This window comes from Sebastes umbrosus, chromosome 18 (genome assembly GCF_015220745.1).
Source record: "Sebastes umbrosus isolate fSebUmb1 chromosome 18, fSebUmb1.pri, whole genome shotgun sequence".
Lineage (NCBI taxonomy): Eukaryota > Metazoa > Chordata > Actinopteri > Perciformes > Sebastidae > Sebastes > Sebastes umbrosus.
Window position 1 is genome coordinate 22,706,267 of NC_051286.1, and position 19,534 is coordinate 22,725,800.

The 19,534-nt window shown below is 41.9% G+C and overlaps 2 protein-coding genes across 2 annotated transcripts; both read right to left on the minus strand.

Annotated features, from left to right (window-relative positions):
- Positions 1-1,561: 1,561 nt before the first annotated feature.
- LOC119476948 (photoreceptor cilium actin regulator) lies at positions 1,562-7,145 on the minus strand. The gene is made up of 2 exons (XM_037750636.1): positions 4,109-7,145; positions 1,562-2,117 (listed from the first exon to the last, which is right to left on the minus strand). The coding sequence occupies exon 1, from the start codon at positions 6,809-6,811 to the stop codon at positions 4,130-4,132; it is 2,682 nt and encodes an 893-aa protein (XP_037606564.1). The 5' UTR covers positions 6,812-7,145; the 3' UTR covers positions 1,562-2,117; positions 4,109-4,129.
- Positions 7,146-10,720: 3,575 nt separating this feature from the next.
- On the minus strand, positions 10,721-18,005 carry LOC119476947 (G-protein coupled receptor family C group 6 member A). The gene is made up of 6 exons (XM_037750635.1): positions 17,331-18,005; positions 15,684-15,975; positions 13,801-14,643; positions 13,392-13,607; positions 12,915-13,032; positions 10,721-12,667 (listed from the first exon to the last, which is right to left on the minus strand). The coding sequence occupies exons 1-6, from the start codon at positions 17,537-17,539 to the stop codon at positions 11,541-11,543; spliced, it is 2,805 nt and encodes a 934-aa protein (XP_037606563.1). The 5' UTR covers positions 17,540-18,005; the 3' UTR covers positions 10,721-11,540.
- Positions 18,006-19,534: the final 1,529 nt, after the last annotated feature.

Genomic DNA, 19,534 nt, shown 5'->3' on the forward strand with positions numbered 1-19,534 from the left:
ATTCAAATAAAAGTTAATACAAGCATTTTATTGTTTTTATTCATTTTGCTCTTGTGTTACTTGATGAGGACTGGAGGAGTCTGCACACAACTTTAGAAAGGATAAAAACAGTTCAAAGCGTTCCTAACTTGCATTTCTTTGATTCTATACAGTACGTATGTACAGCTATGGCCTTCAGAGCAATGTTGCTAGCAGTACATTGCTATGTTTCAGAGACAAACCTGGTAGAAATAAAATAAAATGAAACCAATGGCTCTTAAAGGGACTGTTCCTACCGGGTCGGGATCCCATGCGTGCCCGCATATGCTCGCTTGCGTGTGGCCGGAGTCTTTCCTCTGCTGCCTGCTTGCCCTCACTCACACACCGCGCACATTCTCGCTGTCTCGCTCCACCTCTACACGTGCATGCGCGCACACTACACACTGCAGAAGAGTTAGTATCTCTGAGAATATCTAGTGAATGTGCAGTGGACATTTGCTCCTCCAGACCAACAGAGGTTTCCCGTGTCTTGTGAAGTGACGGGGCTCCGCAGCGACAAACGTTATCGTCTCCGACAGGGTGCCGGTGTCTCCCTGCGGGAGCAGTCGGGAGGCGATAACGTTTCTCTTCCTGCTTCAGCCCCGGCACCGGCCCGCTTTTCCTGCTTCAACACTAGGATCAGCATTGATTCATGGAGAGACCTTTGTCTGATCATCTAACATTACTGCCAAGCAGCTGAAATATAGAGTGATATTGTAGTTTTAGCTGACGTGTGTCGCCTCACTGTTTTGAGCAATGCTCGTTCATGTCTATTTAGAGCGAGCAAGCGCGAGCCCGACGCTGACTTTCGTTGACTTAACGACCACAGGTGTTGCTGTTAACAAGCATTTCTGAAAGTTACAAATAGTCCCTTTAAGGGATCTCTTGTTAAGAGGCAGAGTATTAGGCTGCTTACTAAGGCAGAGGGAATCTCCTGACTGGCATATGCAGCTTTGGCTCTGCAACTTGATAACAAACTACTAAAAGATATCGACAAAATGCTGTTCCAATTTCATGTGGAAAAATAGGACACATCACCCGAAGAAAACAGTTCTCATGAATTCTTACGAAAAGGGTGGTATTCATTTTTGGGATTTTCATACATTAAATAATACATTTCAAATAAATTGGCTGAAGCCATTTTTTCAGAAAAACAAAAATGATAAGAGATACACAGAAATGTATTTTATTTGATTTATTTGAATTTGATTGAATCAATTATTAATGTTATATGCACTGAATGTGCGCCTCGCCTGGAAAGTAGAGGAGATCAGGAGGCAGCAGCAGGGGGCGGTGACGGAAAGCTGCGGTCAAGTAGGACAGTTTCCAGCCGTTTCTATGAGTAGCACACCAGCAGGTGTTGCCTGTTGGTGCCGGGAAGGAGCCGCTCGCAGTTCAGGTGGATCTGTTCACCGTCCATGGACGTGGCATCTAGCCAGTAGCCAGTGTTAGGGCATTGATATACCATGTTTCTTATGATGCACTGGGCGGGGATAATAGCCCCATAAACAGTATTTTCTAGAGAAGACATGATAAGGCCGGCTTTGGGCAGATTTTTCTCTTTTATTGGGACACAGTTGAGGTAGAAAACATGGTTAACATAGATGGGAAGCTAGTACAAATAGTCCAAACACAAAATAGAACACATACAAAAAGTACATTTGATTATTATTTAAATTAAAGGCGTACTTTTTGGAGAGGACATTTGGGGGTGCCATTGGCTGGTATTACAAAATGACTACATGTTTCTTTAACTTCAAACAAATTCAACGTAGATTATAGATTCAACATATAGATTCAAATTAAGTATGCCACTCTAAAAACTCACATAGACAAAGGTTTTCAGAAGTCAATCAGAGAGACATTTTCAGGCCCTTAACTGCTTAAATTTATTCTATAAATATGTCTAACACCCGCTCTCTGAACAAGGTAAGAAAAGAGAAAGGGTCTAAATCCCTTAATCCTTTTTTCCATTCCCTTTCCACCTCGTGTTTCACTTTAGCAAACCCTGACCAATCACAGCCGGGCTCTACGCTGTCGTAACAGCAGCACTTGGATCCATCCGGGAGTCGTCTCCTGTCATCAGAGGGCTGTCCGGCCTGTAGAAGAGCAGCAAAGGAGGGGTAAAGGAGTTTTAGTGCGTGATTGGATTATGTGGGGTATAGCAGGCCTAGGAGCTCAATTGACCGCATGGGTGGAGAGTGGAATAAGGGGGCTAATCCAATCTGGATTAGGCTAGGTGGCTTCTCTAGAGGGAGGAGGTGAGCTAGTCACATACAACTTGGCCCTGTGACTGTATGTTTGAATTTCAGTCCAGTTCTGAGATCTCTACACTGGCTCCCTGTCTCTCAGAGAATTGATTTCAAAATACTCCTGCTGGTTTACAAAGCAGTTTAGGGCCAAAATACATTTCTGATCTTCTGCTATGTAATGAACCATCTAGACCTCTCAGGTCATCTGGATCAGATCTGCTTAGTGTCCCCAGAGTCAGAACTAAACATGCAGAAGCAGCGTTTAGTTTTTTATGCCCCAAATATCTGGAACAAGCTCCCAGAAAACTGCAGGACCAACTCCAACTCTTAGTTCTTTTAAATCAAAGCTTAAAACGTTCTTGTTTGCTGCTGCCTTTTATTAAACCAGATAATGATCTTATGTACTGCACTAGAGCTTTTACTCTTGTGTGTTATATTCTATTTTAGTTTCTATTCTAGCTTTTATTTTTAGCTTGTTTTTATTTGCTAATCTTTAATGTTTTTTCATTTTTATGACTGCTTATGTCTTAATGTTCTTTTGCACTTTGTCGCAATGTTCTTGATTGTTTGTGTAAAGCACTTTGAATTGCCCTGTTGCTGAAATGTGCTTTACAAATAAAGCTGCCTTGACTTGGTGACCAAACCCTTTGTGATAAAAGCAGAGTGACTAAATCTCTACTGTTAATCTCTTCAGAAGTAAAGCTCTAAAAGGATAGAAATCCTAGATTTAAAAACTGTTATAAACAAAGGAAACAAGAATAAAAGGCTAAGATAAACCTAACCTAACCCTAACCCTATCTCCAGAGAGGGAAAAATTGTAATTATTCATACCAGTGATATGTGTTTGCACTGAATGAGTATTCTTGTGTTTATTGTTATATTTGTATCTTTTGGAGAACCCAACCTATGAAGGTGGTAAATGGACTGCCAGTGCTTTTCTAGTCTTTGTGACCACTCAAAGAGCTTTACAACACAAGTAAACATTCACCCATTCACATTTATACACTGGTGGAAAAGGCAACCATACAAGGTGCCACCTGTTTCACTGGAACAATAAATGTTCACACACACACTTTCAGCAATTTGGGGTTCTTGCCCAAGGAAACTTCGACATGTAGACTGCAGGGGCCAGGGATCGAACCACCGACCTTCAGATTAGTGGACGACCACTCTACCCCCTGAGGTTTGATAATAGTTGTGCTTAATATTGTTGGTACACCCTAATATCGCATGTGGCCCTAGCCTGGCCACTGGACACAATTCCACAATTCCCATAAAACTTGATTAGGAAAGACAAGTTACAATGTAGGTTATCTATTATTTTTACAAATAAAGTAGGCCATCTGGGGTAGCACATACAAACAGGTAAAGCAGTTGTGTGGTACCAAATCTCTTTTGTGTCTGCTGGGAATGCAGATGGTCAGACGTACTGATTGTGACGTCATTCACTTAAACAATAATAAAGGCAGCTGATTTAATCCACACAGATGGCACCAAAACACCAAAGCTCAAGCTAACGTTATTGGGTGATTTAATTACACTAACAATACCCTAATCACAAGGACCTAACCATTCTTCAGTTGCAAATTTTGTGTTTTAGTTTTAGAGAGTAATATACCTTTAGCTATATGGAAGCCTATGAAATAGTTACGTTTTAGAAGAATACACAAAAATATGTATATCTTCATTTTTAATAGTATCTAATAGCTGCTTCAAAACTCGACTTGACAAGTCAATTTTTAACTGACACTGATGCACACTTTTGCCAAGTATAAGCATCGCAGCCACAAAGACCAGCAAGGTTTACCTGGACCCACAACTTTTGTGATATTACCTACCTATATTTTGTGGTAAAAGGCTCACTCCCCATTGGCCTGGGTAGTGGCTGAACAGCCATCTTTGGAAAACTCTGAATGGGAAGTCAAACAAGGCCTCTGTTCTGATTGGGTACGACGGGTAGAGTCGTCTATTCCTCTTGTGGGAAGCCGGCCTCGGGATAGTTTGGGGAGTACTGAACTTCCAGAGGAACTGCAGGTCTCAGAGTCCTTTCGACAGAAGACTGAGCGGGCATCGCGAAAGGACACAGACGGAATGATTTCTTCTTCGTTGTTATCTGTGGCACGTGTCACTGTTCTTGGAGAACTTGGGCGAGATGAGGGCCTAGAGGCGGACTGAGATCTGTACGCAGGAGGGTGTGGATATCTGTGGCACACAGAAGGACAAGATGGCGGTAGGCGGACTCTAGAGACAGGCGGTGCTGTCACAGGCAGGCTGTAAGAGGACATCTCACCCTCGTAGAATTCAGTGCTTCCACTTCGCTGGCCCATTCTTGCTTGAAGGGGTGAAGTTACTCTGCCGCTCAATTCTGTAGTATCTCTCTTGTCATGAGATTCTCCTGTATTGCACAGGTGAATCATCTTACGTGCCTTTTGGTAGAGACATTTAACCCTCTCCATTTCTGGATCCAGGTCAGTTTCTTCTTGCGCTCCCATAACAGCATCCTGCCTGATAGGCAAGAAACTGATAGATCTTGGCACCATGTTGGCTCGGTTTGGCAGCACTTCCACATTCTGCACTGATGCCTTGAGGCGCTGGGAGACTCCGGCCTTTTGGTTTATTATTGGGAGAACCAAATCCTCCCGTGACCCTTCCTTATTTCCTGGTATGTCCTCAGTACTCTGGAAGGAATCGTCCATCATAACCTCTGGGGGCGGAGGTGGTAGGTTGTCTTCATCCAAGTCATCCCTACCTTCAGGCCATCTGTTGTTGTTATTGTTGCCATTGATGACTAATCCTCCCTCATTACCATTTACTCTGTCAGATAACTGACTTTTTCTGGGCCTCCTGATATGAGGTGGAATATTAGCAAGGCTCTGCCCTGGTCTACCATCAACCCCTTGGCTGAAGGTATTTATCAGCCCTCTGACAGATTGGTGCTTGGGTGGTTGAGGTGCCAACCTTGGTAAGGGACCAGGTGATTGACTTGTTCTGAAGAGGCCTTTTTGAGCATCTGCTGATCCACTTGCTGAATGTCGTCTTAGTCCAGCTCTATACAGGTTATAATGAGGCCCTGCTAACTCTTTCTTTCCTCTGATTTCAGCCATCTTTTTCATTCGTTGATCCAAGTTCTTCTGGATCTTTTGTAGCTCCATCATTATGTCGGTGGATGAAGAGTATTCCGACTTGGTTGCAGTGACAGCAGTCAGGGGTCGTTTAACTGTAGGCTGCTGATCTTGCATGTAATTTACAGACATGACAAGACAAGGTTGACTGGGATCTGGTGGGGAAGAGTTTGACCTCTTCATTTCAGGCCCATCCCCTTCATCGTCCTCATACTCTTCATGGTCATCATCGCCCTCTTCCTCGTCCTCTTCATCATCTTTATGATACCCTACAAGGTTGAGTAAATTACTGGGCAGGGTATCATCGCAAATGTTGCTTCCAGATCCACAACTTCCAGATCCAGCACTCTCACGGTGGCGGCGTGACCTCTCGGATCCCGTTAGACTCTCATTTTCTCCCCCGATACCGCTGTCCTCACTGTGCAGTGCCGAATCCTCAGGGTTAGACTTCCTCATGGCAGCCTGCTCCACCCGTGCCAGCACTAGAGCCAACCTGTGCTCTGCTGCCTGCTTGGCCTGCAGCTTCTCAACCAAACGTTCAGAGACGGAAGAAAAATACTCCACTGCCTCCATCAGCGTGGTGTCACCCAGTGCCTGGGCAGAGCCCCCCACAAGTCTCATTTTCTCTGTTGAATGCTGGAGCAGTTGTTTTAATAGATCTGGAGGTGGATTAGGGGGGTTGGCTGTGTCAGTCCTAGGTTTAGTTGGCATGAAATCCGTGCCCATCATACCAGAATGCAAGGCCATGTAGTCCCCATGCTCTTTCAACATGAACTCCCCCTCCTCAGCCATCTCTTCTACAGCCTGGTTGATTTCCTCAAAGCGCAACACAAAAGCAGACATTGTGGGCTTGAGGGACAGCTGTGTCTGGGCGGCCTGGTCCAGCAGGCCCAACAGGGCCTCATATTTTGAAATGTTTGGGTTCAGAAAGGCATAGGCTGCCTGGTGAGCCCTCACCATGTGCGGCGCGAAGTCCAACTTTGTCTTTACAATAGAAGATCTTCTCTGCTTTTCGTTAGACCTTCTCTTGCCTTTATTTTTCTTTCTTTTCTCCACCTTTTTAATCGTATCTGTTTGTACAACCTCATGGACTACTTCTTGGGGCATCACATTGACCTCTGTTTCTTCAACGTCCTCTGCATTTTGGGCACCCGTCGTGTCGGAGGCCAACTGACACCATGAAGTCTCTTTCGTAGTTAATTCTTCAATGGGTAGAGGTAGTTCATCATTTTCTTTCTCGTTGGCCTCTAAATATTGGCCTTTCTCCTCTTCAGGTCGAGAATCATCACCATCTTGTGGCGCTTCAGCCAGCGGAGCCTTTTGAGGTCCGTTTTGTCTTTCTTCAACCAACAGAACCTTTTGAGGTCCAGGGCCTTCTGGCTTTGAAAATAACTTTCCTTTGGATGGAGAGCAGCCCATTTTTGCATTCAAACGGGATTCAAGAAAACCTTGAAAAACCTCTTCCTCCTCCGAAGAAACAGTCAGGAGGAAAAGTGAAAGCGAAAGTGTAAATCCATAGGTAAGGATGCGTGTAGTTGGTTAGACAAGGTCTTCTAGAATCCTCCAACAATGTCCTTTAGTTGACAGTCCAGCCTCCTACAGTCTAGTTCCTCCTACATGCGAGTTTGCATATATTTCTTCAGTTATTTTACGCTATGCCGTTAAACAGTGCAGCTGGCACCTGCAACCTGTTGAGTGAACTGACTATGTACCAAGGCTTGCGATGGTAAGGAGCTGAGAGGATAAGACGGATTGAGGGGTTGCTTCCCTCTCTCTCCTTCAACACGCACAGATGGAAGTTAAGTGCATCACCACACACACACATACAGGCATTTACATGTAAGACTTTAAGCTCATCAGGTTAATCAGAGTGAAGTTTGTCAGGTGGTGTTTATAGCCTCATCCACTGTGCTGTTTACATGCTACTGCTGTGTTCACTTGACAGATAAACAACTCTGTTTTTTTGCAGACTAATTTCCAGAACTGTCCACCAGCTTACCTTGATGTATATAATACTTTACTTTATTGTAAATAAATAAATATAGTGCTATTTTTTTGATGTTGCGTCATTGCCATCCTAATATTATTCTCTCTCTCTCTCTCTCACACGCACACACACGCGGAAACTCACTCGTAATCTTTACGGTGAATGCCCTCTCGTTCTGTGCCAAGAGTTTTAAGATTTTCCGAGAACATGAAGATAGGAACTACAGTAAGATAGTGATCCAGTCACACACTTATCAGGTTTTTGTTGCCACACCATCATGTCATTTGGGCACTCTTGACTTAATCTCTTTGACCAAAGATAATCATTTCACTAGACTCAGTTAAAATGCCCCGTTCAAAACTCGACTAACCAAATCTTCATCTTCATCATCCACAAAAACATTCATCTCAACTGACATTGATCCAGCAGCTTAAATAAAGTGCATCTGCACACTGAACTATTGTTTTTTTGCATGACAAAATCTTGACAGGCTTAACAAGGATAAACAACCTGCATTTATAATTGAAGAAGGTAGGTTAAACGCCGGTCAAAGCCGCCTCACAAGGAATAGGGCAATCTTGTAACAGGAGAGACTTCAGAGATCAGTTCCAAAGCACACTGGAGCACACGGATTTAAGGCAGTAAACTTTTTGTTTCCATGCCAACCAAGCCTTACTCGTTACTTAACCACATTGCTTGACACAGGCTATTTCCTATTGTTTTCAATAGGAGATGATATTATCATTTATGGTAGGGACATTCTTTATCCCTTCATGTAGGTCTCTTTTATCTATTGATAATCTGATTGTAGCTCACTGACATTTAAGATATTTAAGACCTTTTTTGATATTTAAATGAGGGATGTATTTATCTTTGTCGTTATTTATCACTATTATTACAATTATTTTTGCTATATGTACATGGATGTAGTCACTGAAACTGCTATTTATATATTTACTTTTACTTCTCTCTTTTTATTATTATATTATAAATGATATATGATTGTTAACCTGCCTACACACAGCCTATTGTTCCCTCCCCATTTTTTCCAGCCTATGCTGAATCAGTTCCCAACTAGGGGAGGCTATTTAAGTGGATGTGAGTCTCTGATCTGAAGACATAGTTGGCGTCGAAACGTTAGTCTTTAATAAAGTTTACTGCCTTAAATCCATGTGCTCCAGTGTGCTTTTGGAACTGCTCTCTGAAATCTCTCCTGTTGCATTTATATTTGATTTCCCTCATCTAAAAAGAAGTGGTTTGAATAATTACAGCTAGATTGGGTCTGAGAGGAGTACTCTATATGTTTGAATGGTCCGTCATGCTTTAAGGCTGTAGAAACAGCCCTGACATGGCACACTGCTAAATATATACTGTAAGGCTGTGGTTCTTATTCTTGGCAGTGACTTTAGTTTCACAGATAGATTTCAGACACTGAATGCACCTGTGTGAATGTTATACGGGCCTCATTCACTCTCTCCTGGATTAACAAAGTTTATAAAAATCCTCACTCTCAGATAGGGGCAATCACAGCATCATAGAATCTCAGAGAGCCGGAGAACAACTAAATGTCTTAAAGCATCTCTGTAATCCTCACCAACCACGCCCAGGTGTATTGTAGTAACAGGAACTGGGCAAGCGCTTGGTAAACAGAGTGCAAGGAGCTTAACCTGTTGCAGGTCTGCCATCTGCTTTACGTGCTGTCATTTAATAGACTTTACTTTTTGAGATAATTTACTCAAGCATTTTTAGTATATGCTAAAGGAAATATTGTACTTTTAACTTTAATATACTCTCTTTTAATATACTAATTTTAATTACTTTTATACTACTTAATAGTGTGCTTGAGCTTTGCTCTTGTGTGTTTGTGTAGTCTTCTTCTTCCAGGACTTCCTCCATGGCTGTGTGGCTCAGGTTCTATCTGTTTTGGCGGCACCTGAAGTCTGCTCAGTGTCCTCTGGGACACATTCTTCATATATGTTGACAATCTATCTATTATTTGCACATTCTGAGTGTTAACTGTTTAATTTTATCACGTTGGTCTATTTCTTCTAAAGGATTTTTTGGGGAGTTTTATATCATGAACATTTAATATCATGAACAATGTTTCTGTATTTTGTCTAAGTGGCTGCTGCTGGTTCTAACTCAAACATGCTCCACCCTCTACTGGACTCTATAGGTAATACTCTCCTCCAATCATGTGCACGCATTTGTCCATTGAATTGTGCACAATTGTCCCCGGCCAATCAAGACCTGCTGACGCGAATACGTGTGGACCCCCACTTACTCGTTACTTAACCACATTGCTTGACACAGGCTATTTACTATTGTTTTCAATAGGAGATGATATTATCATTTATGGTAGGAACATTCTTTATCCCTTCATGTAGGTCTCTTTTATCTATTGATAATCTGATTGTAGCTCACTGACATTTATAAGCCTTATAAGGTAGCGTCCCTTGCTGTCGATTTGCCCGCTGACTGCTCATCTCCGTGGATGGAGTCACCGCTTCAAGAACCTCGCCAGTGTCCTTCGATTCCACGGCGTCATTGCCAGAGTGGATCTTCACGATGCCTGTTTCCAGTGCCTCGGGGTGGACCATGCAGAAGAAGGTGCTCTGCAACCTCGAGAATGCCTGACCTGCCGGTCAATTCCCAAGATTCAACGCCAGCAGCGATGGGATCACTTCCGATGCTCCGATGAGATGCTCCGATGCGATGATAGTTACCCGGAGTCAGAACTTGATGCCGTCGAAGTCCCTGAATTAAGTAGTTTTGTTGCGAGAATACCTTGCTTAAGTATAAAGTCGTAAAAGCCTCAAAGGCAATTCACTGTATTCAAACTCATAGGAAGTGTGTTTAGCTCACTGCATAGCTGTACCCTTCAAGCAGCAGATTATTATTAGTTTATCTATTTATTTCAATATAACCAAATACATAATACAGGTATTGTCGCTGACATACTTTATCTTACGTTCTTTAACAAACGCAGTGTAAGTGAAACGTGATCTGATTGAGATCAGAAATGCTATCTGCTATCTAGGTTCAAGATAACTCCTGCATTTCTGCATTGCAACACTTGATTACATCTCTATTTTCTTACCGGTTCATCTGTTGGCCAACAGAAACCTAAAGACCCTGCCGCAATAGCTGCATTGTGACTTTTAAAATAACAGAATGGTGGCTTCCTATCATTGCTGTTACAAGGAAGTATTCAACCATTTCTGTGAAGGCTGAAGGCCCTTACACACCAATGCGTATTTTTCGTATGTGTATTTTAAAATCCGTCATCCGATAAAAATCACACAGAAACACTGCACACTCCGAACAGTCCGATGTGTTTTATTATTCTCTTTGTTGTTAAAATTTGCATTAGATTAGATTAGATTAGATTGTTAAACAAGGCCGGTGGAATTTGTTTTCAATACAGCATGTTATTCTCTGCAGACAGATACATAAATACAAATACATAAATGGACAGCAGCACACAATCATGGTAATAATGTATGTCAGTGGTGTGTGAGGAGGGAGGAGTTCAGTGTCTGTTTGTGAAGTGTTTAGTCTTAGAGGACAGTGACCTGTAGCACCTCCCTGAGGTGATGAGCAGGACGTGAGGGGTTGGAGTGAGATGACCTTCTTTGCTCACTTCACAGTTCTGTGAGTGTGTAGAGATTCAACTGTGGGGAGATTTTGGATGCCTTGTTAAAAATAATATATTAAATCATTTAAATAATAATTTAAAGAACGCACATTGTTTCAACACTGTTTTTGGTCTAAACTCCCGATTAGGCTTTTATCATGTGATATCCCAATTTTTTTATTTCATTCTGTGTAAATTCCCATCCAGCTTAGCTCCAGTAGACACCGTGTTGATCTGTTAAACTGCAGACTTTGGGGTTATGATGAAAGACAAATGATGTAAACAACTTACAACAAGTATTTAAAAAGCATTTTTACTTTAATATCGTAACTGTATACAATAGAAATGAGTTATCTTTGATTGTATGTTGAGGAATACAACAGCTTTCAGTAGAAAACTCATTTTAACTTTACATGGATTTACAGCACAAAGATCGTACAACAGATTGGCTTTAGAAAAGGAAAATGGTATAATAAGTGTATATAATTCAGTGTAGTACATATCAAATATTCCTGGAACCAGTTTTAGAGGGATATACTCCTACATCTCGTCCGTTTTGACCCTAGCCTACGATAGGCATGAATCTTGTCATTGGACGTAGGCACTATGACCTGCTCTGAATCAGTAGGGCTGAACTCGCGCGGTGTCTCTGAGCTCCTCAATATAGTTACTGTACTTGCTGTACTTGATACGGAAAGCCTGTCTTTATTTTGTGAGGGTGTATTCACTCTAGGGATATCTATGTCTTTCTCTCGCCATCTCCTCAGAATCTTATCCAGTGTATCTGACTTTGCCCCCCAAAGTACTTCGTGGCACTTGGGTAAAAAATGGCAGAAGATGATGCCGTAGCTTGACACTAGAATGGCTGAAGCCTGCACAGGAGTGCCTTCTTCATGGTTGGTGATATAGACTGGGATAAAACACACCCATACAAACAAGTACATCAGCATGCTAAAGATTATGTAGCCTGTTTCACTGAACTCCTGCGGGACCTTTCTGCCTTTGACGGCCAAGAGGAAGCCGGCCAATGCCAGCAGAGCTATGTAGCTCAACATCACGCCAAAACCTATGAATGTGGCACCTTCACTACACTGGATTAGTCTCCTCATGCTCTGTGGGGATGGAGGTGTGCCATCAAGATCAGGAGAATCAAAGATCAGCCAGAGAAGACAGATGATTCCCTGGAGAGAAGTTATTGTGATGACGATTATGGGTGGTTGGTAAAGTTTGTGTAGTTGCCTGTTTATCAGCTGACCAAAGGGAAGGAAAGCCAAGAATGTACGGTAGGCCTTGACTAGGATGCAGGACACACACAGAGTGAAGCCCATGGCGTACGTTACTTGACGGGCCCGGCAGAGATGGACGCTGGGCCGGCCCATGAAGCTTATCACGCTCGCGAAGCTCACCGACAGACCGGCCATCATCACACAGGACAATCTCACTTCGGCTCTTTTCATAGGTGGGGAATCTCTGTACACCAAGAAGATAACGAAGATAACCAACAAGAGCAAGATGCCAAAGGCTGCAGCTGCCATCATGGCGATGGGATGAGGGTCGCTCCAATGCAGGTAGGACTCCGATCTCGACTCGCACTGAGTCCAACCCTTGAGAGACCAAGTTCCGTTGGGACACCGTTTGCAGTTATCAAGATCTGTTGAATAAGATGGTACATATTAGGCAAAATATGGCCATTCTGGTTTATTGAGGAACAAACAAAATGTACTTTAAAAGCCCCCTGTATGTTACTTTGAAAAGAAACCTCATGTGGACAGCATTAATGGATGCCTGCCCTGCAGGCACAGCCACAGCACCACCCGTAAGGGCCCCAGTGTCTCAAGTTGGTTTAATTTTTTTTTAAGTTAAATTGAACATAAAATCAGTATGTCAATAAGGCATACCCCAGGCATCTGAATAGGTCCCCTCCACACATCTGGTGCAGGTGTAACAGCAGGATACGTTCAAGATCCTCTTTACTGAGCCGGGGGCACAGCGCTCTGAGCATCTAGACTCGGGGATCTGATGGAGCAAAACAAGAGAACAGTCTGTAGAGAGATAGCCTATAAAGAGCTGAAACGTACTGGGTTTATAGTAGAAGTAAAAGATATAAGTAGTAGTAATAACTTATTTTGGTCCTTGTTAACAATTTTCCATAAGGAATGCACATAATAAAGAAAAAATAACAACAAGGCATTAAATTAAATAGAAAAAAAATGTTGACCGAAAAGCTTATTATACTTATCCTTTTACATAGCATATCCTAATAGACAACTCATTCACTACTAAGTCCCAGCGTAATGACGCATAGACAGTGACTGCACTGACTATTACAACAATCAAACCTTTGAGTGGATACTGTGAGCACACTGTTGTCTTACCGTGGTATTGGCTGTTGAAAACCAGATGAAATCTTTCATATCGACTTGTATTTCGTCATTGACAGTATGGTATTTCCCAATACTTTCAAATCTTCTGTATTGTCCATCCTTTTCCCACTTGATCAAATCATAAAAATTTCCAAAATCACCATTTTCATCAAAGAAGAAATTGTGGTTGTCAAACTCAAACTCAACTTTCTTCAGTTCTTTAAGAAGCTGCAAAGCAAAGAATAGATTACCAATTAAAATGGTCCTTTTGCAGAGATCGGCTACTGTAACTTACAATTTCTCACATTCATGACAATTTTAAGGGATAGAAACGCACATTACATTATAATTCCTAAATTATTAGGAAGATACACTTTTAAATTGAAATCTGTTCTCATTTGAAGATTATACCGATTCTCACCTTCCATGGTGGGAAGTTAATTTCTCCCGAACATGAAGAACTGTTGCACTTCAGTAGCTTTTTCAGAGTGTTTGCTATGGCCCACACAGCTACTTTGTGAAGGAAGGCTTCACTTGTGTCCAGAGACTTTACAAGATAATCATCATTTTGCTCTTGGGGATCCTTGAAATTGCACGCAACACCCGACTTCATTTTTAGGAGGTAGGGTGCGGGGCAGTAGGATGGGGGTTTGTTTGAGAAACATTCTGGGGTGCAGTTGAATCTCAGGCTCTTGTATTCTTCAATGAAGTGGTTGTATCCTCCTGGGGTTGCTGTTAGATTCTTGAGATATTTATCAAATGATTCACTCTTTCCTGTAACAAAGTAAAAGCCCAAGATGTCCCCAACCTTGTTGATGCTATCCATTTGGGCAAGGGACCTGCTCCTGGACCAGGCATCGCTGGCAATCCAGGTCCTCGATGTGCCGGTGCTGATCATTTCCTTAAAGAGGACCTCCACCAACTCCGCCTTAAGGATTAACAGCACCACTTGGGCATCGGAAGAGCGGATCCGCTGGGCGACTTGCTTGATGCGTTCCATGCTGTTTGAATGACCGAGGTAATGATGCAACACCTCCTGGAAGGCCAAGCACACATGATTTTCCTCAGCATCCCCGAGGAAGCTCTGGAAAGCGGCTCTGCCATATTCGTCGTCCCCGTACACCACCCCGACCCAGTTCCAGCCATAGTGGTGCATCATTTTGGCCACCGCTTTGGTCTGATGCTTATCACTGGGGATAGTACGCATGAAAACTGGGTAGCGCAGCTTATCACTCAGTTCTGGTGTAGATGATGTGCTGCTAAGCTGATTATAGGATAAGATTATACAAAAAATAATTTTAAATACACAAACATTCAACTTACATTTAAATTAAAAGCATGATTTTAAATTGTGATATACACTTGTTTTGCAGCCAAAAGTCCACTCAAATCCCCAAATTTCCTCCCAGCACACTATATTTTGAATTTCAACAACAAAAGTAAGGAGTACATCTTCAGGGGCCTTTCACACCTACATCATTTTGTCCAGATGAGACACCACAGTCTGGTTCTAGTGTGAAAACATTATTTTTTTCTAATCCTTAGTACGATTAGTAATATTACAATATTTCAAAGTATTGTTAATTTATTCATTATCTGCAACCACTTATCCTACTCAGGGTCGCGGGTGCTGATCCAAGCCAGATTTGAACCGTGACCCTCTTGCTATGAGGCGACAGTGTTAACCACTGCACCCTGATATAGTATTAGAATTCTACAAATATTACAAATACTACAAAAGTATAATTATGATTTCAAATATGCTTGTTTGGGGTCTTACTAGGAGTTGGATGAGAAAATCATACCAATTTAATCTCTGTGGGTTGATCCAGGATGTGCTTAACCTAGTACAAAGACTGAAAGTATAGGGGCAGATAACCAGCCTCTGCCAAAATACTCAACATAATGTTTTCCAAGTGTTCCAAATTTGTCTTATTTACATGTTATAGCTAGCAAACTATGCACCAATACATCAAAAATGATCTGTTTTGTTATCAGAGTTAGAAAAGTGTGCAAATTCACAATGAGTACAGGACTTCTAACCTGTACTGAACATATAGACTTGAAATTCAAATTGATCATCCAACTCCCTATAAAAAAACAAACATATTTCCCAACAAATGCAGCTTAAACATTAAAGCCTCCACGACTATTACATCATTAAATGCCCACAATGAAGTGTAGCAGCTAGGGCATGAAACACCCTCAGAAAGTCTTATAATGTTTTTGTGAATGAGAACATAAATTCACTTAATACTTGGCAGTAAAATTTAATTTGCTGATCAGACAGTATTTGTGACTTACTAGAGGGACCATGTACACGTTCAGCAGTCTGGCCACAGCTATGGACACCTCAGAGTATAAAGCCCCTAAAATGATCTTGACTCTGGGCCTGAAGTCAGTGTAGTCGCACTTCACACTCAGAGAGCCGTTGACTGCGAGCATGTGGCCCACATTCTTCAATGCCTTGCTTGCCCAGGAGCATGTGTCACACATCACATATCCAAGACGCACTCCTGGGAGGAAGCCAGCTGCATTTATCGTCTCGATTTCGTGGATTGCAGCCAAGGATCTCATAAATGACTCCAGATGAAAACTGAAAATAGGCCGTGTAGAAAAACATTAAATTCTCTGCGCTTGAGGAATTGTGGCAAAAAAAATAAAAAAAGCAAGCCGTTAACACGTTTTTATACATGTAAATCTTTAAAGACACTTTGGTTTGAGGTGTTTCAGCTCCAGTAGAGGAAGTCTTCAGCAACCAACTGAAACTTCTTCCGTGTCCTGAGCCTGTTCTCATTCCCAGGGAATCAACACTCGTCACCTCGGCGTGTGATACCGAAGGCATGAGGCACCCTTTAGTGTCTGTGTGACACGCACCAGGCTTTCAACTACATTGTCAACCTGGCCTTGTCAATATGAAATGCTCAGAGAAAATGATCAGGGAATGTGGTGACGTAGTTTAAAGAGCAAAAAAAACACGAAGGGTGGGTGGGAGGGGTGGTGTATGGGTCCAATAAACACGGTGCTTTCATACAGGAGATTGTGTGAAACCAACAACGCGTTGTTTGTCATTGTGTTTGGTTTGTCCGTTCTGGGCTACCGTAGCAACATGGTGCCGGCTCCCTGAAGAGGACCCGCTCTTTTATATATGAAAAGCTCATTCTAAGGCAGGGGACAGCAACCTCTACTATCAAAAGAGCCATTTAATGCAAAGAAAAAGATAAGAATCTGTCTGGAGCTGCAAAACATTTGAGCATTGTGATGAAGGTAACAGAGTTTATAGTCTAAGTATATAGTATATAAGTCTAATGCAGTGAAGGCCCAAGTGCAAAAAGGTCGTAATATTACGAAAATAAAGTCATAACTTTACGAGAAAAAAGAATATAACAGGTAAAATTACTACTTTATAATATGATTTTATTCTCATAATACTACGACTTTTTTCTCTTAAATTTATACATTTATTCTCATACCATTATGATTTTATTCTCGTAATATTACGACTTTTTTCTCGTGAATCAATGACTTTATTCTCGTAATCTCAGATTTTTTTTTCTTTTCTCAATGTGGCCCTAATACTCTGTCGTACCGTCGTAAACTAGACCTACAACAATGATAAATAAAAATGAAAATGTAAACAAAAAACAGTTATTCATTTCCATTTTTTTAAATCCACAGGGAGCCACTGGAGAGGGGCTAAAGAGCTGCATGTGGCTCCGGGGCCGCAGGTTGCTGACCCCTGTTCTAAGGTAACAAAAACACAACGATTATTATTTTTAGGTGATTATACACTAAAGAAAACATGCTTAAAACATACATTAATATTCTATTCTATTTCTGCTAAGAGATCCCCCTAAATGTTACACACTGTTCCTGTAAAATGAAAGATATATACTTCCTGATCCTGACACATATATGAATACCAGCAAATATATCCGTTCTGGTACTCACTCTGAGCATTGGAAGCTTTCAGGTCTCGTCCGTTCATGAAGAAACTCCACTTTACGATGACATGGTAACATTATACCGATCACAACGTCCCCAGGAGCCTGGGCCCCGCAAATGGAATGGTGAAAGTCACATCCATCCACAGGAGCCGGGATGCTGCTCAATATCATCGGGGCCAAGAAGAAGCTGCACAGCAGACCACACATCTGCATCTTGAATGGTGCAGGTGAAAAAGCATTTCTGGGATGTGGAGGAACACCTTTCTCTCACATTGGAAGTTGGGAGGTGCTAGACATGTTTGTTTGACAGAATGTTTCATGCATCAAGTGTTACCCTCCAGACACTTCCTTGTGTGCAAGCACAAAAAAACAAAAACAACCTGCAGGATTTGGATCGAGATATGGAGATAAAAAGAAAGACATTGAGGAAATTAGAAAGGGAAGTAAGTGATCATTCCAGTGCACCCTGTAAGCATGTAACACAATGTATTAATCATTGTTATATAATTTAATCATACAATAAAATATAATAATTGTGGATTAGTGGTTGTAATGAATCTTCATGGTAAATTTCCTAAATAATATATTAACTTCCATCGCTCACTTTTAAGGCAAAGTGACAAATAACTCCTTGCATGGTTTAATTAGGACGGTTTCAGTCAACAGCAGTGGTGAGTGAATGTATATGTTTAGACTGCTTACACATTCGGTCTGTCTGCTATTGTCTGCCACGTTTTTTTTTCCGCTGTTATATCTCCTATTTACATATTTATGCTTTACTTCCTCGTAATCTTCCATCAGTAGATGTTGCTCACTAGGTTTAAAGGTACCATATTGTAAAAAGTGAGATTTTCATTTCTTTTAAATTATAAAGCAGGTTTAAGTGCTATATAAATACTGTTAAACTATCAAAACGCTCAATATACGGAGGAATACACACAGCCCGTATTCAGAAATTGTGCGTTTGAAACAAGCCGTTAGGATTTCTGTCCATTTGTGATGTCACAAATATACAATATTTAGACCATTACACAGTTTTAAACGTAAACATTCTAAATGGGTCCCAGTTTATTTCTTGTTGCCGTGAATGTGAATGACATCAGCTGACAGGAAGTAAAGATGGACCCAAACTGTTGCCTAGCAACACCATTCTGTTGCAATTCCATTGAAATGTGCTAAAATGGAGCGTTTCAGACAGAGGGTAAATACAAGAATATTCAGGCAGACAGTATGAGGAAAATAATGTTTTTTTTAACATTACCGCATGTAAACATGTTCTAGTAGAAACACAAAATAGTACAAGTATGAACCTGAAAATGAGCACGATATGGGACCTTTAAAGTACACGGAACGCCTTTACTCCATTTGGTGGCAGATATATACATCTATATTTTTCATGTAAAATACATTCCGACCCAAGGTCGACTGTGGGCGCCATGAAAGGAATCAATCATCCCCATGTTCTATGATCGTGTGTGAGCTACTGAGCCTTTCGGCAAGTGCAGACCAGGTTTTACTGCGCATGTGTTGATATGACATAACTTCTCATATTTTTTGGCCTCCTTGGTCCCCAGTGGGCGGCCCGACCCACACCTGTTCCTGGTTCCCAATCGGTGGCCCGGTCGACGTCTTGTTCCTGATTCCTGGTTGGCAGCGCGCCAGACACCTGTTTGTGGTTCCTGGTCGGCAGCCTGGCTGACATCTGTTCCTGCTGAACTGCAGCAGTCACCGGTTCCCTTAGCTGGACAGGCCTCCTGTTCCTGAGCTCGTCCACCACCTGTGGACAACCTGGCCAGCTCCCAGATCCTATTTGAACCCTGGCTTTTCACACGTCCAGAGGCCAGATTGTTGCTTCTGTTACTGCAGTAGAGACCTCTTCAGACCTCTCGTTATTCAACTGTTATTTGTGCTTTATTCCTGGATTGTGCTAACTGTGCTCAGGATTATCCCTCGTCAGCCTGCCTGTCTGATCGCTTGCCTGCTGACCCCTGTGCAGCTGAAGCCTGCCCATGTTCTTCCACCAGCCCAACCAGTCTTGTCATTCCTCTAACCCCCTCTGCCATGACCAGCCATCCCATCTAATCTCAGTAGATTTCAATAAATCAGTTAAACTTCACCCGTCTCTTAGTTGTGTTCTGCGCCTGGGTCCACTTTTTAAACTAAAATCGGACACAATCTTTGCGTGTGAATATATATAAACTCGGAAAA

What these genes read in the sequence shown, in the direction of transcription:
- LOC119476947 (XM_037750635.1), bottom strand. Translation starts at nt 17,539, where the DNA reads ATGCAGATGTGTGGTCTGCTGTGCAGCTTCTTCTTGGCCCCGATGATA. An exon ending in TTTCAACAGCCAATACCACG is followed by an intron (nt 13,033 to 13,391) that starts GTAAGACAACAG and finishes TTGCTCCATCAG; the next exon opens with ATCCCCGAGTCTAGATGCTC. An exon ending in GACCTATTCAGATGCCTGGG is followed by an intron (nt 12,668 to 12,914) that starts GTATGCCTTATT and finishes CTTATTCAACAG; the next exon opens with ATCTTGATAACTGCAAACGG.
- LOC119476948 (XM_037750636.1), bottom strand. Translation starts at nt 6,811, where the DNA reads ATGGGCTGCTCTCCATCCAAAGGAAAGTTATTTTCAAAGCCAGAAGGC.